Here is a 26,833-nt window from a genome sequence, read left to right as displayed (position 1 = left end):
AGAGAATTAATCAGCATTTTTTTTAAGAATGAATAACTTTAACATAAAGATTATACATGCTTATTGCTAGACTACATGAGAAATTGGTTTTGTTTTTCTCTTTTTGATAAGGAAAAACCACTCTGAGAAAAGACTTACGTAACATAGTTCTTTTGTTACAAGTGGAAATCCTACTAGACAGAAATCCATATTTTCTAGCAACAATGGCTTTCTGTCCAAAATTTTCTTATTTCTTGTGTTGCATTTCTGTTAGCCTACCTGTTATCATTGGACTGTCCAGATGTGGCAACTAGACTTGAAGAGGTAATAAATGCAAAGTCACTTGTGGCTTTACTGTGGCACTGCCAACTCTGCAAAACAAAGTGAAACTAGTGTTATCTAAAAATCCAATAACATTTGGTATGGTACAAACACAGTTCTGCTAATAACATATTATATGCCTGAATAAGAACAGTGTTTAAAAACAGTCTTGAATAAAGAGATGATAGTAAGAGGATTAATGGGCATTTGCATATTATTTGGCTACTTACTATCTAATCTTTTAAAACTGGAAAGAGTAAAAACATGGAATTAAAGGGTTTTTTTAAGATTATGTAAGAAAAGAAAAGGGCATCAAAGTATATAAACTAGCTGGGCATAGTGGCATGTGCTTGTAGTCATAGCTACTTGGTAGGCTGAGGCAGGAGGATCACTTGAGCCCAGGAGTTCAAGGCCCAGCCTGGGCAACATAGCGAGACCCATCTCAAAAAAACAAAAGAAATACATGTACTTTCCCAAACCATTCAATTATATTAAAAGCCTAATCAATCAATCAATTTTAATGTTAATGACCACAAATATATTTAATAAACTTTAATGATATAAATCATAAAAAAATAATAATAAACCTAAAGGAAAACTCTTACATGCCTATCTAGTAGTAGATAGCAATGTGAAAGGCTTAAGTTAACATTGTAACCTAAACACAAACATCCACCTTTCTTGTTACCTTCATGTTCCCTACCCATGACCCCAGGTGAAGAGCCTTTTCTAAAGATAAAGGCATTGTCAAAAGTAGTCTGCAAACAGTCTGCCCCAAAAGGCCTTCTTGGCATGCTGAAGGCCCTGGGCAGTCTATGATTCCCCAGTACTGCATTAAAAAAAAAAAAAAAAAAAAAAAAAAAAAAGGCCAAATGACTCTTAAGTAGCTTATGTATGTTCCAACAGTGTAGGAAACCACCTACTAAGTCAGGTATGACTTTCTTGTTGGATCAGATGAGGACAGAAATTTCAAGGTCCATCCTTCCCATAAGAAAGATATTAGGGTATTTTAAAACAGACATTTTTCTGCTTGGAATAATCATAATCGTCCGGACTGAAGGCAAAATCATAAATTCAAGATTATTTCCATTTGTATAAAGATATTATGGTACAGTCTATAATGTACGAGAAATATCATGTCTCATATATAACTAAGAATGTGTGTATTCTCTAGAAAAGAAAATTTAAAAGTATTTGGATAATTTAGTTCACCCAGAAGGTTCAAGACTTTTTCAACCTCTATATATGAGATCCAGAAGTTCCAGGCAAGACAGCATCATCTTCTACCCCTCCTGTGCCATACCTCCCCAGGTGAAAGGTAAGCTTATCTTCATCACCAAGTATTTTAACATGATTTGGATTAAGGAATGAAGTAGCCTATTGTGATTATTTTATATACTCTGGTAAGCAAAATTCTAGAGGAAATGAAAAAATATGTTTAGAACTTGAGTCTTAATTATAAATATTATGAAATGCTACCACTAAAAATTTAGTTTTCAAAAATGGATAAAACTAAATAAAACTGTATTCTAAATTGAATCATAGGGCAAGTCCCTGAAATTTTCCAAATAAGGTTACCCTTTAAGGAAAAAAGCAAGGGTTTTTGTTTGTTTTTTGCTTTTAAGGTCATTTCAGTATAAACTAGGGTACAGCTAGGTGGACAATGCTAGGCTGTGACAGCTGGGTGTAACTATCCCCTTCCTAAAAGAACCACCAATGAAATTCAGGGACTGAACAGACACTTTGTAAACGTGTTCTCCGTATACTCTGGGAACCTAAGTGATACTTACCATGTAAGGTTTAGGATTTGATGCAGTTTGGTTAACTTGCCAGATACTCAGAAAACCCTCTCCATCTGCAACACCACACTGTAAGAAAGATGAAAACATTAAACATAGTTTCTTAGAACTCCTGTCAAAGGTAAAATCATTTACGTAAAGGAGATTCACTCAGACCTTACTTAACAAACATCCCGCGCTAGCTCTGCCTGTTGTTATTCCCAAGAAAGTCCAAGTACCAAAGATTCTGTCATCTTTTAAGAGCTTTTCCATATCCATTTCATTGTTTTCCTCTAAGCCTCTACAATGAAACTTATTTAAAAATTAGATGTCTCTCAAGTATCTGAATATTATGGTGCTGGCAGACATTATCAAAACACTCCACAGCAGCAGGGTTTTCTTCTCTCACAAAGCTTTTGTATCTTTGAATGCATAATTTATTAACCCACACTATATTTTGTGGATTTATGCTTCTATTGGAGAAAACAGGATAAACAGAACCCAACAAACTGCCTGCCCTGCTCTGCTTAAATCCAGGGTCACTGAAATTTTTTTAAATATTATTTCATTTATCATTTACTCCTTAATCTCCACAATTATTTTTTAATTAATTTAGCAGTTACTCCCAAGAACTAACCTTGTTGCCTTGGGAGTTAAAATAGAGTCTAGTAACCCTTGCATTGCCAGCTTGACGGAAGCAGACAAGTTGCTGAGGTCGTGTCCATTCAAACATTCGTACACTGCCATCCTGAGCACCTGTAAGATCTGAAACAAGAGGAAAAGTGGAACATAAGTAATTGAAAAGTCAGACTTCCAATATTTTCTGTCATATACATCAACCTCAAAATGACAAAGAACACTTAAAATTCTTAGATCGTAAATAAAATACTTACAGTATTGATGGACAGGGTGTGAGGTCATTCTCTTAACATTGTGTAGATTCCTTTTCATAAGCTTTAAAAGAAGACAATACATTTACTTAATGTAACGAGAAGAGAAGAGGAAGGAAATGCTTTGGAGCAACACTGATTCTGGTAACATGCTCTTACAACTTTACTGAGATAAACCCTGTATAGATTTGCTGGTATTAAATAGCTTCATCTAGTGATAAAGGGAACTGGCTTCTAAGTGTTTTCTGAAGACAATCAGGGGTATCTCCAGATTCTTCAGAGTAGAAAATGAACATGGGATCCCTTCAACTACAGTGACCAACAAGAATGTTACTGATGCACATTCAAACACAAGTAGACACAAATTCCTCTTTGACTTTACTATTTTGCCTGGTCTGTTCAATTATAAAATAATATTAGAGGATAATAATGGCACTTGCCACTAGGGATGTGAGAAAAAGCATGCATTTGACACTGAGAAACTCATAGTAAATGATAGCTACTATTATCATGGTGTACCTACTGTTCACTGCACCTAATCTTTAGGATCATACTTATATCAAAATGATGTCAACTTATTTTTCAGGGAGTCCATATGCAGAAACCATACCAAAGAGTAAAAAACATACCACACTAGCTCCAGTGCTGGTCTGTCCACTGCCCAGCCAGGGCAGAGATGAAGGTGGATGCACCTGACTCGCTGGAAGGGATATTGTACTGGATTGATAAAGGGTTGTGGTGGAACCACGATAATCAATATCATCTGAACTGTGGAAAATATTCACATGTTACTGTGGAAGTTTAATTTCCTCTTAACATAAATTCCAGTTACAGACCCAAAACATTATTTAAAAAAATAAATAAACATTCATGAGAAAAACAGATACAAGTCTCTTTTTTTTTTGGTACTAGGGATTGAACTTGGGGGCATTCAACCACTAAGCCACATCTTCAGCCCTATTTTGTATTTTATTAGAGACAGGGTCTTAGTGCCTTGCTTTTGCTGAGGCTGGCTTTGAACTTGCCATCCTTCTGCCTCAGCCTCCTGAGCTGCTGGGATTACAGGTGTGCACTACCGCATGAAACATTTTAGTACAGATTTTCTTTTATTTTAAGAGAGGGTCTTGCTCAGTTGCCCAGGCTGGCTTCGAACTTGTGGTACTCTTGCCTCAAACTCATGAATACCTAGTGTTATAGGAATACAGATTTTCTTTTGGTCATACATAGAAAAAAAGATTAAATGCATTCTTCAAATACAGATATCCCAGGAATCAGATTAATTACATTTTTTTTTGTTTTTGTTTTTGTGGTGCTGGGAATTGAACCCAGGGCCTCATGCATGCTAGCACTCTATCACTGAGCTATATCTCCAGAGTCCCAAAATTAAAAAAAAAAATCACCTTTAAAGATTTCTTCAAGTAATAATTTATCATTACATTATAATGTGAAAGTAATATTTATGATTGAGTATATCAAATTATATAGTTATATCTACTCTGATGTGTGATTTAAGTCTGGTTATATTACACACTAACAAAAGAGAGAATTCAATAAAACAAGGCACCATTCCCAAGCATAAAATTTTTGAGTATAGAGAAAAGCAAGAGAGAGGGTGAACATGGAGAAGAAATTCCAAAATAGTATTTATAAACACTCTTCGTGCAGTGTCCACAGTCTTAATGAAAAGTAAATTCATCTACATCTTTATTTGTAGAGAAGATATATCTATCAAGTGACAAGAAGAAACACTTCAAAATTACTTATTAAATGTGTTTCATCAATCAGTTTAATTAATATTTTGTGCAAGATATTTTTTGCTTTAATTATCCTGATCAGCTAAATTTACAGAATATCATATAATTCCTGGCATTTCTTTGGGATTAAATATCAAAGTGGCAATTGTTAGCATTAGACTTTGACATCAGAGATTATTCTGACTCAAACACTATGAATAGTGGAAGAAGTATGAGTAAATTTATTCAATGTAGGTAAAGCTTTTTATTGGCAGCTAACCAATTATGTAGTCTCTGTAAGAGACTACATACCTATCTCAAGTTAATGATGTTGTGGATATTTCTTGAAGAAAACCACAACTGACTATGAGACACACCTTTTAGATTCTCTGTCATATTCTTCTCCAATCCAAATATACGATTGACAGGCCAATAGAGAAGTAACATCAAGTTCTTGAACATCGTGTGTTGAAGCTAAAACAATTTCGTTATAGTTTGCCTGTAAAGCAAAGGCAGAGTCAATAATTTAAGCAATTTCACTAAAAAGAAGTATATTTTCTATAATAAATACAGTTTTTACCTTATTAACAGCAAATGCCATGATCATGTCAGATTCCTTATGAATGATCTTTGCCTTTCCTCCAGGATAGCCCAGGTCAGCTTCAACCTATGAAACACTGCTGAGTTTAGTTGCTGCAGCACAACTCTATATAGAAATATGCACATCCACCAAATTTAAAAGCTGGATAAGAAGAAAATGTAGCAGCAGCAAGAAATATAGTAAGGGTAACTTTAATGTGTTGAGAATTAGTTTTGGAAAATTTGCTTGGATACTCTGATGCCCTGTGATCACCCCAATTATAAAGATTTCCATTGCAGTTGTAAGACAGTGGTTACTTGTCACAAAAGATGACTAATATATTTTCATTAGTAATTTAAAACAGTAATATAGCTCTTCCAAAATGCACAAATGTTACATAATAAGAAAGTATACGTTGAGAGGCATAGAGTTCAGGAAAATTTCATAACTAAGGAGCCACATAAAAGAGAAGCATTTCAAAGGTGATCAATAGGGGAAAGTTGGAAAGGATATTTTACAAAGGAATGAATGAAACCGATAATGACAAGAAAGTTTAGTAGCTTAGGGTCAGAGGTGATAGAAAAGAAAGAAGAGGCAGAATCAAGAAGGAAAAATAAAATAGACATGCTTTAGAACAGACTGGGAAGAAATGACAAAGTGGAGATGAAGCAGGGAGCAAGAAAGAGAAGAACCAATAGCCACACACAGCAAGCTAAGACACAGTGAAGCATCTCCTACCCTATGCCTCTGAGGTGGAACAGGAGCAACGAGTTCTCTGATTAGTTAACCAGCTGGACAGCCATGGTTAGCATTAGAGATGAGGGGTTAGCTCTTTAAATTTTAAAGAATGAGCTAAATAGAAGAGCAGGGAATACTACCTTGATGTGGCAATCTTCTGCTATGCAGTTTTGTTTGACCTGCTCCACATGTTCTTCTACAGACTAAGTAACACCACACCGTCACAAACACAAATACATGCATGAAATGAAATTATAAAGAGAATGAAAAATTTCAAGCTGAAATGGCCACTCCATCACTTAAAGATGACAAAAATGAATTTGAAGAATCAAGAAAAAATAATAAAATGTCATCAAATAAACATAACACAAAGCAAAAAGGGCAAAATTAAAATTGGTGTGACTATTACACACAAAAACAAAAGCTATTTCAAAACAAAATAATAGCTATTTGTATACCAGTATGGAACTTAAAAGTTCTTACACTATAATATCTGAAAATAAAATCCACTTTTAAGAGCAGATGCATTCTATACTTCATAGATTCCCATTCTTTAGGGGTTGACTTAAAATATAAATCAAAATATTTATTTCTAAATAGATTCAAAGTACTGGTAATTATTTCACTCTTACTCACATGAGTAATCACATTTTTCTCCTAATCCTATGATTATTGTCCCTCATAAGTAAATGTTTAATAGGTGAGGCATAGGGAAAAAATATCATAAGAATAACTTATTCCTGGTTGATGACAGGTCATAGAGAATAGCTACCTTCAGAACTAATATTCCTGCTGTGCTGGAAACCTCAAACGGTATGATCAGAGCAGTAAACTTTTCCTCATACCTCTTGATGTGACTACTTTCCTTTCAGCATAAAAGGCCATGCAAATTCTAACTGTGCCATGAGGACTCCCCTAGGGTTGCAGCAGCTGACAAAGAAGTGCCCAAGAAATACAGGACAGAGTGTCAATATGGGCTAACTCAGTGAAAGCCAAATTGCTGAAGAATATATTTGCCTTAATTAGCTGAGTTTGCCACATTTATCAATTTCACAAAAACTAAACAAATTCCACAAATGGAATATTTTTAACATTCAATGAGTAAATATATCTTCCTATGACTATATCTAAAATTCAAGTATTTCCTTGGTATATACCTAAATTTAAGTATTTTAAAAATTACTTTTTAAAAATTATTCAGCACCAATATTTTCAGGGTCAGTCTGTCAATTTTATTAGTTAATCAATTCATTATTAAAATTGATTATCAAAAACCCAACATTTATAAAGATAAAACACTGTTATTGGATAGGTAATTTTAATTTTTCATATTTCTGAGCTTAGTGACCAGTTTTTGCCTCAATAACATTAAATATTTTTCATAATTTTTTTCTTTTTCAGCAGATCTGTTTAGTATCCATGAATCCTACATGGTTATTTAAATTTAGATTAATTAAAATTAAGTAAAATTAGAAATCCAGTTCTTCAGTCACACTAGCCACACACCCAAGGGCTCAATAACCACATGTGACTAGTGACTATTACACTGGACTATCTAGAGAGAGAGATTTCTATCATCACAGTGCTACTGGACAGGACTGGACAAGAAAGTGATTTCATTCAATGTTTTCAAATCCAAAGGGGTATAGAATGAAAAGCCTTTCACCCAACTCCCAGCCATGTGTTTACCTTCCCTAAAGCCAACCAATGATTATTCAGCATTTTAAGAAATGTTCAATTTCTCTCTGTCCTCTCTACTGTCCAAGGGAACCCTCTGCTGGAGGAAAAATAGCAGAGACTACAGCTGCCAATCCCAAAACATAACAAAGAAGAAACTACAGGAGAGAGGAGAGTTAAGGAAGAGCCAGCTATAAGGGTTCAGGAAGATTAGACACAGCTGCTTCCTACAGCACTTTAGGCTCTGGCAGTCCAACCAAATCCAGTTGCTATGGACCTTATCAATAGTTAAAGTATATTTTTGGTAAATCATTAAGTTTAATAATTTGAAGAACCAAACACTCAGAAAACTGATGCTTAAATAGAATGGCTTTCTATGAATAATCAGAGTCCTAATTGAGCAAATATCTTTTATTTTAAATCTGTTTCTTAGATTCCTATCTTATTTTATGAGATTTGTTCAGCATCACTACAGGAAATGTTATAGCCAGTGGCTTAGATAAAAGAGGCAAATAATGTGGCTCTGTGACTTCCCTAACAAATCCTATGTTGGTAATTTCAATATTATCAGGATCTTTTGTTTGTTGTTTAGAAAATTTATAACATGCAGGAATCAAAAGTCTCTAATAGCCCATTCCCCCTACTTCCTCATTTAATTTTTAAATTAATGGTATGTCCTGCTGCTCTAGGTATGGGGAAAAACTAAAAAGTAGTTCTACCATTGCCCTTGGGAAACTGAATCCTCTAGACTGTCCTTCTCAGGTTTTACTTTACCAAGTGAAATATAATTCATTTTTCTCTTCTCATAGACTGTTTGCCAAACTTTTAATTATATCTGATTACTACTCTAAACACTTTCTGAACTGACCAATTCCTCACTGACTGGCCAAGTTGATTGAAAGCTTTATATAAAAGATCTTTGATAAGGAAGAGATCATTTGCCAGTCATCTAAATTCCTGATTCTTCTTGAATCATGTAAGGCATTATGTTACTAATTATATTAGCTTTAAAATCACCATGCAATGCCAAACTTCTGCCTTACTCTGTAGAAGCAATAATTATTCATCTTGTATTTGGTATTTCTGTAATTTAATCTCTCCCAAAATTACCCTGAATTTGCTGCTTCGAAATCTGTTCATTTCTAAATACTTAATAAATGCTTTTAAAGGGCTCTGTTCTATTTTTTATTAAATGATATTTCGAGAATCTTATTTAAATATTAAATTCCCAAAACCATCCACCACAAAATTGTTACATAAAAAAAGTCTAAAAGCAAATATACTAAAGGGAGTACCAACATTCACTTGAGTATATGTGATTTATCAAGGGACTTATGTTCTTTCATTGCTAAGAAATGAAAATGACAGAATTTTATCTTAAAAGAAGTTCACTGGGGCTGGGGTTGTGGCTCAGTGGTAGAGTGGTTGCCTTGTGAGGCACTAGGTTCGATTCTCAGCACCACATACAAATAAATGAATAAATAAAGGTCTGTCAACAATTAAAAAAAATATTAAAAAAAAGAAGTTCACTGTTTGCTATAGTTTAGTAATTTTAGCTATTATCCATAATGTATGAAAGATACTATAATAGTTTGAACCAAAAATAAATTTTCAAAATAAATCAAGTACTGAATTAGGAATACTAAAGAAAAATTAAACAGAAAAATTATAATAGAAAATATATTTCTTAAAAATACCTCACTCTGTTTTCTTTTCTTAGTGAAAATATATCTAATAAATGTCTCTTGAAGGACTTCTTGTTTAACAAGGAAATGCCAAAGTCGCTTGACTGGAAGTGCAGAAGAATCTCGGGACCTATTAAAAATAATTAACATACCACAATATAGGAAAAGGGTTTCATGTATGCAGATACTTATTTTGAAAACTCTAAAATCTATTGCAGAGATAGCATTGAACCCAACAAAATTTTATGATTATTTTACTTTTATTTTTTAGTTCACCTAAAAAGAATTCCTTTATCCTATAATTATTTAACTACATCAAATGAACTGGTTGAGCGAAGTATCAAATGAATTTCTTATCACTCTCTTTTAAAATTACACTTTAGGTTGGTCCTGTTAGTTAAAGCAAGGAACATAAAGTGACAGATTACATTTCTAATGGCCTAAGATTAAACAGCCTTGCCCTTTCAAGCTTATGAGCAATACTCCTAATCATGGCCAGCTGCTTCAAAAAGAGCATGCTTCTATGTTTAATCTGATTTCAACATTCCACATTGTATATATGTGTGGAACATCATATGATACCCCGTTAATATGTCCAAATTGATTGAAAGGTTCATGTAAAAAATCTTTGAAAGAGATCATTTGCCAGTAACCTAAATTCCTCATTCTTCTTGAATCATGTACGACAATACATTACTAATTCTATTAGCTTTAAAATCACCATGCAATGCCAAACTCGTATTTGGTATTACGGAGCAAGGCTGTAGTTTATGCTCTCACGAAATTATCTGAATTTGTTGCTTCTAAATCTGTTCATTTCTAAATGCCTTTAAAGGGCTCTGTTATATTTTCAATTAAATGATGAATCAGAGTACAGTTTTTGTATAATTCTTATATTTTTAATGCACTAGCTAAAATTTAATTTTAAAAAAGCCATGCTTTTTATGAAAAGAGCCTGAGGTGGGCATATAAAAAATCAAAACATCAACAAAAACTCTTACTGTGTCAGTTACCCACATAAGTTCAGAAGCATTTTGCATATGTAGATTATTATCAAAATAAATTTTCTCTAATAGTTCTGAAAATAACAGAACAGAAATATAGAATACAGATACTTTCCTGAATATAAAAGAAATATGTCTTTTGAATAATATGTAATTCTGGGAGAAAATAATTTTTTACCCAGATTTCTGCTTAAAAAAAGACTGCAGATTCAAAGTCATGAATGTTTAGTTTTAACTTTTCTGGAAGTCATATTGACAAAATATGACTTCCAGAAAAATTAAAGCTAAACTGTCATCAACAGTGCAAAAGCTTTCTTACTTGAATGGAGTATTTTCAGGTTCCAGCATTGCTTTATTTCGAAGAATAGCTGGTCCAGCTCCGACTGAAAGATCAGTTGGATATGTGTTGATATAGTTAGGGGGGGGACCTTCAAATTGATCCATTTTCTCTTGCAGGATCTGTTCCCAGTTCTCCAAGTTTTTAATTACAGCAATACCCAAGGGTGATGTTACAGGCAGCTCTAAATAGATGATAGAATATGTCATTTCATTTTGGTAAAATGTATTGATCATCATTCACATAGAGCCAAGACAGTTGAAAATACTGATGATTTTGAAAATGTTTATCTAATGCAATTTAGAGTCTCAATATTTTCAACAAAACAGAAGGCTAGTTCTCTAAAATGAGCTAAGAAAATATCTAGCTTTCCTGGTCAAGTTTCTTGTTCTTTAAATTTTCTATGTATACACAGTAACTCTTGTTATCATAGGTTGGAGGCTAAAAATAAATAAGACTTTATAAAATCTCCAATGCAGTATTTGTTAAGTACCAAATGGCCTTTTATATAGTTTTTTTAAAAAAAGAAGCTTGATGGTAATAAATTACATTTAATAATATGAATTCTCAAATTCCAAACTCACCAGAGAATTCTAGTCCGGCAATAGGAAAGAAATTCTTGACATTGTGAAGTACTAGCTTAACCATTGTCAAATGCAGAAGAGCCCAGCTATTTAAGGGAGAAAAAAAAATTCTCATAAATTGAAAAATAAAACCATGGGAGAAGCAATTGTAATGTTCCCTACCAAATGTTTAGCAAAATCTCCAAACCCCACCCCCCCAAAACTACTACTGAATTTTACTATGTAAAAAATGGTATCTTTGTAAAAAAAAAAAATGGTATCTTTGTAGTCTGAAAAATAAATACACGCAATAATATATCAAAATTGCCTTATCTGAAAATTACCTAGTAGAAAATATTTATCACATGGTCATATGGAATCTAGTAACATATTAATAAATTACCTAGTAAGTTCTAACAGCACATCAATAAATTGCATGTTTTTCCTCACTAAAAATGTGTTTATAATCTTTACAAAAGGTTTTCTTTGAGACTGGATATGAAGGAAACACTCTGTAGAAAAATTTACCTCAAAGGTACAAAATTTCTAACTTGAAAATGTAAGTCAATTCTTTTTTTTTTCTTTTTTTTTATTGATTGTTCAAAACATTACAGAGCTCATGACATATCATCTTTCATACATTAGACTCAATTGGGTTTTGAACTCCCATTTTTACCCCAAATTCAGATTGCAGAATCACATCTGTTACATACTCACATTATTGCATAATGGCATATTAGTGACTGTTGTATTCTGCTACCTTTCCTATCTGTAAGTCAATTCTTAACATAACCCATGGTAAAAATGTCATTCGAAATGAATAATGCCAGGATTGCCTACAAAAGATAAAAAGGGAAAAAAAGGCCTCATTTACCTATAGGAATTTGGATCTTGGTGCTCCTGTATTTGTGTGTCTGAGAAAAAGGCATCATCATCATCTTCATCACTATGAACACTTTCATCAGAATCATATATTACACCACTATCAGATAAAGGAAGAAATGGCTGCGATAAAAGTAAAATGATTTTTAAATATGTAATTAGATATATAATTTATATACTATATAAATATACTTTTAAGCCTTAAATATATATTCTTAAAACATAATTTTAAGAATTCTTATTTAATATTGAACATGTTAAATTGTGTCAATCTCAGTTAAAATATTCTTTTGCTGATTCTAGACTTAAGAATAGTCAAGATAACCAGGTAAAACTCTCAGATTAATAAAATAATTAAGTAGCTATATATAACATTTTTAAAGATCAATAATTTTATTTTTACAGATTAGCAATAAAATGAAGGAAATTATAAACCTTTCCATACCTACATAACAGACTAAGAAGCATAAAAACTATGATTTTTAACAAGTTAATTATAGTTTTTTTTAACTCTGTATGTGTTGCTATAGGCTGAACTCTTGTGCATAATGCATCCGCTTTCCTACTGACCCACATTCTAAGCCTCAATTTGTAGAGGACTTAAATAACTAAAATAAAAATTCCTATGGGGATTACTTTTCCTTTTTTTGAAATTTAATGAGTCTACAGTTAATAGGGAAAACAAGAGTAGCTGAGAAATCATTTTATGCATGAAAGATATAATTTGTTAGTAAATATTAAAGTAGTAATTAAGAAGTACAGTATAGATTTTGATGCAAAGATATAGTCCAAAATAGTGTAAGAATTTAATCCATGATAAAGACAATATCATAAGTCAATGAGGGGAGAGGACATTATTTAATGAGTAATGACAGAATAACTACTAAGCTATTTATGGGAAATAAGAGATAAAGTCTGATCCTTGGTTTATTCTAGATACAGAATTAAAAAGAAGAAGAAAGAAGAGCAGGTGGAAAATAATAGTAAACATATTTATTAATAGAAAAAGACTTTCTCTACATAAAAATAAGGCAATAAATCATAAAACATTGACATGATTAAATACCTTTTAAAAATTCTATGCATCAAAACATCAAAATTTAAAAACAAATGAACTGGAAAAAGTATTCCAAGTAAGATACATCAATACTATCATTAATAAAGCATAAGAAAGGGGAAATACTGGGGAATGATATTGGCCAAATTATATTGTTTACATTGTATGCATGTACATATATGTAAAAATGAATCCAACTATTATGTACAACTATAATGCATCAATAAAAATATGGAACAGTAAAATGCTAAAAAATTAAATTTACTTAGAGGAAGGAAGGAAGGAAGGAAGGAAGGAAGGAAGGAAGGAAGGAAGGGAGGGAGGGAGGGAGGGAGGGAGGGAGGGAAGGAGGAGGGATGGATGGTGGATGGGTGGGTGGGTGGATGAGTGGGTGGGACTGCCTATATTCAGCCACATGCTGCTTAACAACTAGAATGTATTTTGAGAAATTCATTGCTAGGAGATTTTATTGTGCAAACATCATTAATTACACTGCAATATGACACCTAACTTATATTTTTAAGCACACTTTATTAATTCCCTGGTTTTCTAACTAAATACAATGAAATGAAACTTGATCAACATTTCAAAAGATAAGCCAGAAAGATCCTGGAAGTATAAGCAGGAATCCTGTTAAGAGTGTAAACCTGGAAACCTGCACTCACAATTTGTGTAAGCCAGTGGTTTTCAAACTTTAACACACAGAACTACTAGAAGGACGTGTTAAAACACAAATTGTTGGTTCCTACTCTCTCAAGCGTTTCTCAGTGAGCAACTCAATAAGGCCCTAAGCAACTGTCTCAAAATAAAAAATGGGCTGGGGATGCAGCTCAGTGGTTAAGCACCCCTGGGTTCAACCCCTGGTACCACACCCCCAATAGCAAAAAAAAAAAAAAATAAGGTGAGACCTAATAAAGATTTTAAAATCTTTAAATGGGAAAGAAGCACAACAAATGCATTCTCTTATGGGGATGCACAGCAAAGTGACAACAGTGTTAACACATGTAAAGAGGGAAACATCAACAGAAGAATAAGGAATTCCAAAAAGCATAGTGCAGGAAAGAAATAGCAGTATTAGTGTGCACCCAGCATAGTATGTATGGGGGGTATAAGGAATGCAATCACCATGAGTACTCCAGTTCCAGAGAAGTTTACTGCTTTGGGGAAAAAGTGATATATCATGAGGCCTCACCACAGACTGATCAAACCACCAAATATTCATCTGTTTCCTGTTCTAATTCCATGGTGACCAAGGAAATTACTAATGATCAGAAAAGTTAATAGTAAACACAAGAATCCCAGTCACTAGCAAAAGATGCTGATTATATTTTAAGAACTGACTTCTGATTTATACCTAAATTCCATATGAACTAATTTGTCTCATCCATCAAGTATCTGATCATTCTTAAATGTTACTAGGACTATTTATTTTCTGGATTTGAGAAATTAAATGTCTAAACTATGGTGATTCAATCCAAAAGGGGCTCCATAATTCCTATGTGACAAAAACACAGGAGTGAATAAAACAAATGCACTTAAATTAAAGCTTGCATCCCTCACACTCCTTACCTTTGCAACAAAGTAATCCCACATACTAAGTTCAGGAGGAATAAATTTTTCTTTGTAAGATGGTCTTTCTGCGGGCACTGGTGGTGGGGTAGCATCTTTTACAGGCCTTCCAGGGACCAGCATTCTCATGTTAAATCTCCTACGGTGTTTATCTATGTCTTCAGAAGGAGCAGGAGGTGCTGAATAAAGATTTTTTTTAAATATGCATTTGTTATACATCATTAATTTATAGAGTTAACTTTTCTTTTCAACCCACTCTTGCCATATTTTAGTCAAAATTAAATTACTTATATGTGCACTTCTAAATTGTTCTAGTTACTGCGTCAGTTTTCTAGCAGTCATGGGAAAGTTGGAGATGAATATCTTCCATGGAGTAGCCTATTTGCTATATAGAATAAGGATTAAAGTAATTCTCCATAAAATGAATTAAATAAGTGGTATATTCAATAAGTATTAGAGAGAGTGAATGGATACATTGATCAAGAAAGATTCAATGAATACATAGGATTTAAAGCATGTCTTTAAAAGAAAGGCAGAAACCCCATGGGAAGAAGGGAAGAGAGAACAGGAACAAATGGCCAAAGGAGGTTTGAGTAAAAATATCGTTTGTGCTAGACAGAAATCAGGAGAGGAGTAATTACCATTACAAAGTCTAGACTTGGGCTAGGACCAGCCTCTGGACCTAAAGCTAGGAATTTAAGGTCAATTTTCACTAAAGGTTTTTAACCTAGTCCCTAGATGAGGTCTGGTCTGTTTGATCAATTAGAGAGGAAAACAGAAGATGGCATAAGAAGGGCCTGACTAGTATGGTAGGCTGTTAAACCTATAGGGAGAGCTTGATATAAGGAATACATTTAAAAAAAAAAAATCAGGATTTAGGAACTAATTGGTTATGCGAGAGTTAGAAAGAACAACAAATCCATTTTCTTTTTTAAAATCTTTAGGTGAAACTTATATAGCATAAAATTGACTACTTTTAAGTATACTATTCAGTAGTATCCAATATATTTACAATAGCGCTCAACTACCACGTTTATCTAGTTCTAAAGTATGTCACTACCCCAAATGGAAACCCTACACCTACTAAGCAATCACTCAATCCATCAATTTGTTTTCTGTCTCTGTGGATTTTCTGTTCTGGATACTTACTCTGGATATTTATTGATGGATAAAATAACCAGAAATGAAAAACAGAAAATTCAGGAAGAAAAATAAGTGATTTGTAGGGATAACCTTTAGATTTAAAGTGGACTACAATTAGGAAGAAAGAGAAATCTACCTATAACAGAAGCAGAAGCAAAGGGAATTGGTGAGATCACTTCCTTTACATTAGCTTACACAGGAACCTATGCATAAGTTAAGGACACAGTTTGGAATATGAGTCGTTTAAACTCTGTGTCAGTATAATATGACCATTTCCAGGGATGAATTAAGATTATTTCCATGTTTTAGCACCAAGAAAAAAAGTATCTGTGTGTAACTCACTATATCCTACCATCTTAAAAAAGTGGGATGAAAACATAGTTGCCCATAAAGAAAAAATATCTACACATACACATGCAAAGAGAAACTGGAATTTAAAAGGCCCTGTGCATGACTGAAATGGCTGCCTTATATAGCACCATGAACTTAATCTAAAGCCACTGGTCAATCTTGAAAAATGCTGAAGATTTATTTAAATCTAAGAACTATACTTTTTCCATAACCTCATTCCTTAACATCATCTCCTTACTTACCTTTCTACTATTTATTATCCTCTTCAAACATGCCCTGTTTTATTAACCTCAAAAATGTTTGTTCTATAAAAATAAAATATTCTAACATGGGTTTAGTTATTTATACCAAAAAAAAAAAAATGACTATCCTTTAAACTCACTGATTTTAGAGGTAAATTTTCTTAAAACAAAAAAAAATCTTCTAATTTTGGAATTTACAATGATCATACATACAGTATCGGTATACGACTTATCTTACCCGAAATACTTTCTGATTGTCTCCGAGGCTTCACAACAAGTTTCACACCCCCTCCAAAAACAGCAGCCCACATTCGGTTATTTAATGGGTGGGCTGCAAGCCGAAATAATTCATTGGAAGAATTTGTGGCAAGAGCATGTATCAATAAACTTAAGTAAACAGCAACAACAGCTTCACACAACAAAACATTCAGTTTTGGCTGGTCTTCATCTTGTGCTGAACTCAAAAGACTAATAAGTGAGCTCACACCTGTAAAAGTATAGAATATCACATGAAGTATATCAGCATAAAGCACCAGAAAGAAAAAATATCTAAATTTGGAGTATAGTGAAAATTATATATCTGTATTCTACAAAATAAATAATTCAATAATTTGAACAACAAAATAAATGATAGGAATGAATTATAACCTATACAATAAGAATCTACTAGTCTATAGTGATATAATAAGTGAATTACTAAATACAAAGGGGAAAGGAAAAAAAATCTTCCTTACAAAATTTTAAGTAATAAGCAGAAGGATGGCAGAATTAGAAGAGCACAATCTAGTCAACCCACAGTAATATCTGATTTACACAGGAATCATAACTGGATGCTAAAATGTGATATTTTACTCAGCAACTCTTCAAAAGATAATGATTAATTATAAAGGAAAAAATAATAACTTTATAAAGGAGAAACCTGACAGAAACCATGTTACCAAGTGATCGAAGTTAACAGCACAAGTAATGGGAATAACTGACATCAAATGCCTCTTGATACTATGCACTCAGAAGGACACATCTTTTTCATGATTCCCCTGATAAAAATACATAATCTGAATCTAATATTAAGAAAAAAATTTTTAAAAAGCCCAAATTGAGGGACATTCTAAAAAAGTAACTGGCCAGTACTCTTTGAAAGTGTCAAAGTCATAAAAGACAAAGAAGGAGAAAATTCATTCATCATTCAAGGAGACTAAAGAGACATTACAGCTAAATGTTAAATGGAGAAGAAGAAAAAGGAGTGGAAAAACTGGTGAAATTTTAAAAAGATCTATGGATTAGAGCACGGTACTGAATCAATGTTGAATGTTAAATTTGGTAATTGTTCTGTAGTTATGTAAAAGCATGTCTATTTTTAGAGAAAACACAAAAATATTTAGATACAAAAGGATATACTGTCTGTAACTTAATACCAAATATTTCAGAAAAATAATGCCATTAAGATATACACACACATCTGGAGTGAGTAAATGAGAGACAAGAAATGAACAATAAAGCAAGGGTAATAAACTGGTAATATTTGAGAAGTCTGGGTGAAGGTTATACAAAATTCTTTATACTTTTTTTGAAACTTTTTTATAAGTCTGAAATTATTTCAAAATAAGGATTTAAAACAAAATCAACATATTTCTAGAAACTTATGCTTAAATTAATTTTAAATATATGGGGTACTGAAGGGAATAGAGAAGGTTTGAAATAACTGATGTGGAGTGTGGGAGGCCATCCTTGCATGTGATTTGAGTTACCTCCCTGGCTGGGCAAGAGGCACTTAGGCACATCTTGTGTCCAGAGCTTTCCTCACTCTTCTCAGGTCCGAGGGCTTATCTGTGTGGAGGCGTGTCTAGCCACAACCCCGAAGACCCAATTGTCGCCCCTGACCTTGGGACGCTGCCCCCCCTTAATCTTCATTGGATGAGATTTTCCCCAGAATTTTTTGCTCCCCAATAAAAGTCCACTCCCTGGCATGTTCTCTCTCTCTCTCTCACTAGCCTCTTCAGTAAACCTCGATACCACAATAGGTGGCTGGAGGCTGGAGCTAGGAGGAGCTGTCCTGGAGCCGGTTTAAAGGTAATTAGAATCTTGTCTCTTTAATTCAAAACTCCCTAGAGATTTCTCACATTTCGAACCTTCATTCATGAAGCCAGTGCTGGTCACGGGCTAAAGTGGAGAATAAGAAAGAGCTAATCAGAAAAAAGGGAAGGAATGACAACATAACATACATAGCACAGAAGGGTCACTCCTGTTCTAGTACATAAATATACACTCTTGAAAATAATTGTATTTTCTCTGGCGTATCTGAAAGTATGTCTGTGATACTGCTGTAACTCTAATACAGAATTTCTAAGGATAAAGGACTGATATGTTCACTCTTATGAAGGATGTTAAGTCCTTGCTTTTTATGCTGGTCAACACAACTGGGTTTTTGAAACCTTGGGTTTCTGAGTCTTTAGATAATGTTACAGTATCTAAGCATTCCTAATCCATAGTGGAAAACATCATCAAAAAACAAACAAAAAACCATTCACCAAATCTACAAAAAGCAACCATCAGGAAACTAGCTAGTAGGTTTTTTAAAAAAGAACTACTAAGAGACAAGATGGTGGACTAGAAGCACCCAGCACACTCCTGCTTCTCAGTGAGGCTGAACATGTTGAAGTGGGTGGCTGTGGGAGGGTGCTGGAACTCAACAGTAAAGGGACAGAAACCCAGCAAAACCCAGAGATTTTTGGCTAACAGAACAGTACTAGAAATAGAGTACCCCAGCACTGTTGGCATGGCAGCAAGACCAAGGGAGGAGGAGTATCCCCTCAGCTGGGGTACAAGTTAAAGAGAGTTCTAGTGAACTCTACGGGAACAGAATCTGGTATCTTGTAGACATCTAAGACTGGGGATCTGAACAGCTAGTTGGCTTTGGAGGAGTCATCTGAATTTCCCAATGAATAATCACAGAGTTGTAAGCACAGCCATCTTGAGAAAGGCCCTGTTGACCAAGCTTACCACTCTAAGTGTCAGACATCCCTGCATTGTCTTATCTCCAGGAACCCACAGCTATTCCACAAGCACTGTCTCAGCAACTGATTCTCTAGTTAAAGAGTTTGAGGCAAGGGAGACTCTGAAGCAAATCCCCTGTGATTCATGCAGAGAAAAGCAGAAGGTGCTTCCCTTTAAAATCAGGGTTCAGGAAACCTGTCATCATTCTCTGGGGAAGTTAACAGTCCTGAGTGATTTGGTTTTGCATGGAAGCTGAATCTGAGAGCACCAGAATCTAGGGTGGCAGATCACTCAGAGCCTCTTCTCTCACTCACTCTCCCACCACAACACAGATCTTCACAGCTCCATTGCCTCCCCTTCCCTTAGAGGCATTCACGGACATGGTGGAGTACCAATGTCTGCCCTACCCTTGGAGCATACAGCCCAAAAAGCTACAGAAAAAAATACTGCAAGATCCACATTCCATGCTAGCTCATTCCAGCATGGAAATCAACTGAGAGGAATACCAACCAGCTTCAGCCACAAATCTATCCCACTAGTTACTTGGAAAGCACAACAGAAAGAACCAAGGATAAATAACTCAACCTTCACTCTATCCACTAGGTACACAGCCTAAGAAAACCCGAGAGAAGCTCTGATCAGCAGAAGTTGTGATTATCCACCTTTGGTCCCTCATTCAAGCACTCTGGCAAGGAGAAAATTTTCATTTATATGAAGTCTAAAAGTATGAAAAAACAAAATAATATAAATCTCTATATATGTACATATATTTACATATATATACACACATACAGTTTGTTAATTTTCTAATTTATCTTTTCTCCTTTTTTCCACTTTCTCCTTCTTTTGCTTTCTTTTGTTAGTTTTGCTTTGTTCTTTTATTCCTTTTTCTTTCTTTTTCTTTCTTTTCTTTTTAAACAAGAAGTTTATTTAAATAACAAGACGATGCTTGACTTGAAGGGAAAACTATCTAGGAATCTTTTTTAAGAGTAATTTACCCCTACTTAAAGACAGATTGCCCTACATGTAACAGCTACGTACAAAAAAGTTGTAAAATTGTCCTTGGTTTTAAAATGATAAATAAAAAACATTAAAATTCTCCAATCGAACAAGGTATGCATGGATTTTTATGTTGTTCAAGTTTTTGTTGTTGTTGTTGTTGTTTTGTTAAAACAGTGAGAGCAAAATAACTTACTGGAATATAAAGATAAGAGCTGAATGAGCATGCCACTAATGGAGAAAGGGGATATTTTCACAGAACCAGTAATTTTCCCCATCCCATCTCCATTTGATGTTAATCAAAACATATCATTGGCCATTTAGTTTAAAGAAAAAATGCAATATGCTTGTGCACATACACAAGTTACTTTATGTACAATAAAAGAATGGGGAAGGAGAAAATGAAAGAATAAAGAAAACTATACTGTAGTAGTCAGGATGTGGTGGAACCAAATTGCAGTTTTCTAATTGAGAATGTATTTTTGGTCTGTAAGAACAGAGTTCTGGAGTAAAGTAGCAGGTTTCCTTTTTAGTAGACACCTCCTGTCTGCTGCTGGAACACATCAATTATATCTTCATCCTCTATTTCCAACTGTGCAGGTGTGTGTTTCATTAATTGGCTGCCTGTCAAATCAGAATCTGATTTGCCTCATCAACAAATCCTGTCGTTCACAATATGCTTTCATTAGTTTACTTAATCTTAAACTGCACCACAGAACCATCCTGCCCCGCCACCTTCAAGTTAATATGATCGCTGTTCTCAGTCTTGACTCCTTCCTTGGGCTTTTCGTCGGCCATGGTGAGCGCTGGAGTCTCCTCAGCTGCCACTTCACAAAAAAGGTACCAGGTCCGCACCGAATGAGCCTGATTCTTTTTTCTTTATTTTCTAAGTTCTTTATTTTTTTTCTGGTACTAGAGATTTAACCCAGGGGTGCTTCACCTAACTGACCTACATTGCAGCATTTTTTAAATTTTTTGAGACAGGTTTTCACTAAGTTATTTAGGGCCTCGATAAATTGCTGAGGCTGGCTTTGAACTTGCAATCCTCCTGCCCCGGTCTCCCAAGTTGCTGGGATTACAGGCATGCACCACCACATTCAGCTTATTTTGAAGTTTTGAAGGTTTTTGTTTTTATTTTACTCTATATTTCCTCCCTTTTCTGTTGTTAAGGCTGTTGTTTTCTTTTAATCTTTTTTTTTTTCTTTTAGTGCTGAGGATCAAATCCAGGATCTCATGTGCATTATGTGGGTGTGCTGCCACTGATCCACTGAGCTACACTTAGCCCAGCTTGAACCTTGGAAAATACTTCATCTTGAAGAAAGTGTGGGGGGACAAAAGCCCCAGCTAGTGACCCATACTCAAGAGGGATGTGATATCTTGTTCCTGAAGTCACTCCATGGTAACAGCAGAGAGAAAAAAATACAACTATTGTGGACATAACACTTTTGAGGGTCTTCAGCATGGGTCACCTTCATACCCTGTCAGATTGCACAGTATAGATAAAACTGGATATGAGCACTACAGAGGCAGAGCTATGATTCTGGCCCCCACCAAAATATCAGGAAACACCAAGACCTGCACCAGGGTATAAACACAGGATAAAAGCTTCAGGACCCTTACAACAATTGGAGCAACCAGTATCAGAATTGCTTTTTAGTAACAGAGCCAGTATCAACAGTTCCCATGGAAACCCCCATCACCTCATAAGGGCTTCCAATCCCATCATAGAAGTAACCAGAGAATAAACTCCACATATTCTGCTGACTACACCATACTTTCCTGAACTAGCAGAGGAATCTCACTTATGAGAAATACAGAGAAAGTGAGTACATATTGTCAAAACCCACTAATCAAAGCCAAAGAAGTCACAGGAAGATAATACTATGAATTTAATTGGAAATAAACTCAACACTATTCTACAAACTGATACTCCAAGACATATAATTAAGACAAAGCCACTTACCAAGAAGGCCCCTACATACAAATGGAAGAGATATACATCCCAATGGATATACAACAAATCTCAACATGGAAATGTAAGAAGATGAAGAAAATGGGGTAATATGACATCTCCTAAACTTTATAATTCTATTGTAACATATTCCAAAGGTATCAAAATAAATGAAATGCCTTATAAAGAATTCAAAAGAATGATTTTTTTAAAAGGTCAAAAGAATCCCAAGAGAATACACATAAACAGTTGAATGAATTAATAAAGTCAATTCAGGATATTAATCAGAAATATAATAAAGTGAGACAGATTATGAAAGAGAACCAAACAAAAATCTTGGAAATGAGAAGCCCAATAAATCAGAAAAAAATGTTCAGTTGAAAGCCTCCACAATAAACTAGATCAAACAGAACAAAGGACATCAAAACTTGAACAAGTCTGACAAAACACTACATTCAGACAGCCATAAAGAAAACATACAAGATCTCTGCAACACCATTAAAAGATCAAACATACGCATAATTGGTATACCTGAATAAGAAGAGTTATAGACTGAGGGCATAAAAAATCCTATTCAATGAAATTATAGCAGAAAACTTCCCAAATCTTGGGGAAGACAGAGACATCCAGCTATGGCTTATAGCATACCAAATAGACATGCAGAAAAGAACCTCTTCATAACAAATTGCTGAAAGTACAAGGACAAATGAAGAATATTAAAATCTGCAAAAGAGAGACACCATCACAGTTAAAGGCAAACCCATTAAATTAACAGTAAAATTTGAGCAAAAACTCTATAAACACCAGGACAAAAAAATGAAATAAAATGATGTATTTCAAGTTCTAAAAGAAAAGTAACTACTTGAAGGATTGCTATAGCCAGAAAGAAAATCCTTTAGAAGAGAACTGGAAATAAAGGCCTTCTAAGATAAGTATTAACTAAGGGAATTCATGACTTACTAGACCAACATTACAGAAGATGCATAAGGGAACCCTATACCCAGAAGAGGAAGAATGATAAAATTATTAGAGCACATGAAAAAATAAATCCCACTAGGGGCTGGGGATGTGGCTCAAGCAGTAGCGCGCTCGCCTGGCATGCGTGCGGCCCGGGTTCGATCCTCAGCACCACATACCAACAAAGATGTTGTGTCCGCCGAGAACTAAAAAATAAATATTAAAAAATTCTCTCTCTCTCTCTCTCTCTCTCCTCTCTCACTCTCTCTAAAAAAAAAATAAATAAATAAATAAATCCCACTAAAAGATTAGATACACAAATGAGAATTAGAAAAGAATCAAACATTATCAATACAGTAAACATCAAACTTTTAAGATGAGTACTAAAGGAAGAAACATACTTTTTTTTAGAAAAAGAAAAATCAACAAAATGTCAGGAATAATCCTGAATGTAAATGGTCTTAATGCTCCAATTAAAAGACACAGACTGGCCGAATGGATTAAAAAACAATACCCAACAATCTGATGCATCTAAGAAAATCACTTCATTTGCAAAGACACACAGACTTAAAGTGAAAGAATGGAAAATGATATTCCAAGCAAATAGAATATCCCAAAGCAAATAGGATTACATCCAACAAAATAGAATTTTAGGACAAAATCAGAAGAGAAAGGTCAATATATATTGATGAAGGGAATAATACATCAAGAAGATATTATAATAAGTATAGATGCACCAAATGTTGGAGCACCTAGTTTTATAAAACAAACACTACTAGACATAAAGGGAGAAAGCCCTTACTGCAATAACAGTGGGTGATTTCAACACCCCTCCTGTACCAATAGATAAGTTAAATTATACTACAGATAAGATTGACTTAACAGACATCTATGGAATACACATTCTTTATATCAGCACACAGTACTTTTTCTAAAATGAGACTCCAAAGTCTTAACAAATTTTTAAGAGTTAAATAATTTCTTATATCTTATTTGAAGAAGACACTAGAAGGCGGGAAGATATGGCATATTCATGGATTGGGAGAATTAATATAGTTAAAATAGCCATACTACCCTAAGTGATATACAGAGTAAGTGTAATACTCATCAAAATACCAATGACACTCCATAAAACTAGAAAAAATAGTCCTAAAATTCTTAGGGAAGCACAAAAGACCCCAAATAGTCAAAGCAATCATAAGCAAAAAGAGCAATGCTGGAGGCATCACAATACCTGATTTCAAAACACACTACAGGGCCACAGTAAAACAAAAACAGCATTGTACTGGCATAAAAGCAGAGACCAGTGGAAAAGAACAAAGGAACCAGATATAAATCCACATATTTCCAACCAAATGATTGTTGACAAAGGGGCCAAAAACACACACTGGAGAAAGGACAGCCTCTTCAGTAAACAATGCTGGAAAAATAATATCCACATGTAGAAGACTGAAATTAGACTGTTATCTCTCATCTTACACAAAAATCAACTCAAAATGGATTGAAGATCTTAATATAAGACATGAAATTTTAAGACTAGCAGAGGGAAACACTTCAAGATATTGGCACAGGCAATGATTTCCAGGATAGGACTCCTAATAGATCAGGAAACAAAAGCCAGAATTGACAAATGGGACTATATAAAATTAAAACAATTCTGTACAGCAAAGGAAACAATGAACAAAATGTAGAGACAACCTACAGAATAGGAAAAAATATTTATTCATCTAACAAAGGATTAATACCCAGAATATATAAAGAACTCAAAAAATTCAACAACATAAATAATCCTATCAAAAAATAGACAAATAATCTGAATAGAAAATTCTCAAGAGAAGTACAAAGGGCTAATAGATTTATGAAAAAAAAATGTTCTATATCTTGAGCTATCAGGGAAATGCAAATCAAACTACTGAGATTCAGTCTTAGTCTAATTACAATGGCTATTATAAAAAAGATAATATTAAATGCTAATGAGGATGTGGAGAAAGGAAAACCTTTATATACTGTTGATAAGAATGTAAATTAGTATAGCCACTGAGGAAAAATAATACAGAAGTTTCTCAAAACACTAAAAATAGAACTACCACATGATCTTGCTTTATCACTGCTGGGCATATATCCAAAGGAAATGAGATCAACATACAAAAGAGACATAGCCATGTTTATGTGGCACTGTTTATAATACACAGGATAAGGAACCAGCCTAGGTGCCCCATCAACAGATGAGCTATAATATGGTATAGCCAGGCATGGTGGTGGTACATGCTGGAATCCCAAAACTCAGCAGGCTGAAGCAAGATTCCAAGTTAAAGGCCAGCCTTGGAGATTTAGCAAGACCTTGTATTAAAATTATAAAATGAAAAGAGCTGGCTGGGGGCTGGGGATGTGGCTCAAGCGGTAGCGCGCTCGCCTGGCATGCATGCGGCCCGGGTTCGATCCTCAGCACCACATACAAACAAAGATGTTGTGTCTGCCGAAAACTAAAAAAAATAAATATTAAAAAAAAAAAAAAAAAAAGGGCTGGCTGGGCACAGTGACACACACCTGTAATCCCAGCAACTTGGGAGGCTGAGATAGGAAGAACACAAGTTTGAGGCCAGCCTCAACAATTTAATAAGACCCTGTCTCAAAATTTTAAAAAAGGGGTGGGATATAGTTTGATGATAGAGCACCCCTGCCCCTGAATTTAATCCCCAGCACCCCACCCCCAACACACACACACACACACACACAGAAAAAATATGGTGTGTGTATATATACATACAATGTAGTATGTTTTAGCCATAGAGAAGGATGAAATCATGTCATCTGCAAGAAAATAAATTGAACTTGAAGACACCATGTTAAGTGAAATAAAGCAGAGAGAAAAACAAGTATTACATGTTTTCTCTCATATCAAAAAATAGATCTGAAAGAAGAGGAACAATTAGGTACTGAGAAGTGGGCCAGGGGAAAAAAGGAAAGAGGGGAGAGAGGATATAATCAATGCATAATATATGGAGTACGGAAATGTCAGTGGAACTCGATTTCTATTATTAACCAAATAATAGACATAAAGAATTAAGATTAAAAAATAAAAAAGGAATTACAAAACAGATTTCAAAAAATAAAAAAAAAACAAACAAAAAACACTTAAAATTCTCACCAGGCCACTGAGCAGGAGATGAGTTTGGTGTTGCATGTTCTTCAATGCTTTCTGTCCTCAGTCTTCGACGATCACTTAAAAGAAGTCCTTGATAAGCCATACCTGTAAACTGATTTCCTTCTGTTTGACTGCTAAAACAAATAGGTTCAGTTATTTATCATCCTAAGAGAGGTAATAAGAAATTATACTATATACAAATAATCTGTTTTAGAAGATTAAAAAAAAAGCAAAAGTTCTTGAATTCACTGTTCTAAT

General features: G+C 34.2%; 2 protein-coding genes across 5 annotated transcripts in view; both read right to left on the bottom strand.

The window, feature by feature from the left end:
- Positions 1–26,833, bottom strand: part of DMXL2 (Dmx like 2) — a 156,268-nt gene that overhangs the window by 5,367 nt on the left and 124,068 nt on the right. Inside the window, exons 27-41 of one of the 4 annotated variants that reach the window (XM_081289053.1) lie at positions 26,579–26,709; positions 16,768–17,016; positions 14,794–14,972; positions 12,160–12,290; positions 11,307–11,392; positions 10,705–10,906; positions 9,394–9,511; positions 6,160–6,222; positions 5,282–5,368; positions 5,079–5,200; positions 3,598–3,736; positions 2,972–3,032; positions 2,716–2,843; positions 2,091–2,168; positions 259–350 (exon numbers count right to left, since the gene is read on the bottom strand). In XM_081289053.1, the coding sequence (XP_081145179.1) occupies positions 259–350; positions 2,091–2,168; positions 2,716–2,843; positions 2,972–3,032; positions 3,598–3,736; positions 5,079–5,200; positions 5,282–5,368; positions 6,160–6,222; positions 9,394–9,511; positions 10,705–10,906; positions 11,307–11,392; positions 12,160–12,290; positions 14,794–14,972; positions 16,768–17,016; positions 26,579–26,709 (1,866 nt within the window). The remainder of the gene's footprint in view (positions 1–258; positions 351–2,090; positions 2,169–2,715; positions 2,844–2,971; positions 3,033–3,597; positions 3,737–5,078; positions 5,201–5,281; positions 5,369–6,159; positions 6,223–9,393; positions 9,512–10,704; positions 10,907–11,306; positions 11,393–12,159; positions 12,291–14,793; positions 14,973–16,767; positions 17,017–26,578; positions 26,710–26,833) is intronic. The other 3 variants (XM_081289054.1, XM_081289056.1, XM_081289055.1) reach the window with 3 other exon arrangements.
- Positions 21,052–21,320, bottom strand: LOC308646308 (small ubiquitin-related modifier 4-like; the record flags this gene model as incomplete). The annotated part of the gene is made up of 2 exons (XM_081289057.1): positions 21,052–21,142; positions 21,217–21,320. 2 exons carry the CDS (start codon positions 21,318–21,320, stop codon positions 21,052–21,054), a joined length of 195 nt encoding a protein of 64 aa, XP_081145183.1.

The sequence above is a fragment of the Spermophilus citellus genome, assembly GCF_964194105.1.
Source record: "Spermophilus citellus genome assembly, chromosome: 4".
Taxonomy (NCBI): domain Eukaryota; kingdom Metazoa; phylum Chordata; class Mammalia; order Rodentia; family Sciuridae; genus Spermophilus; species Spermophilus citellus.
The sequence above is the reverse complement of the archived record's forward strand: the minus strand, read 5'-3'. Positions and strand labels throughout refer to the sequence as shown.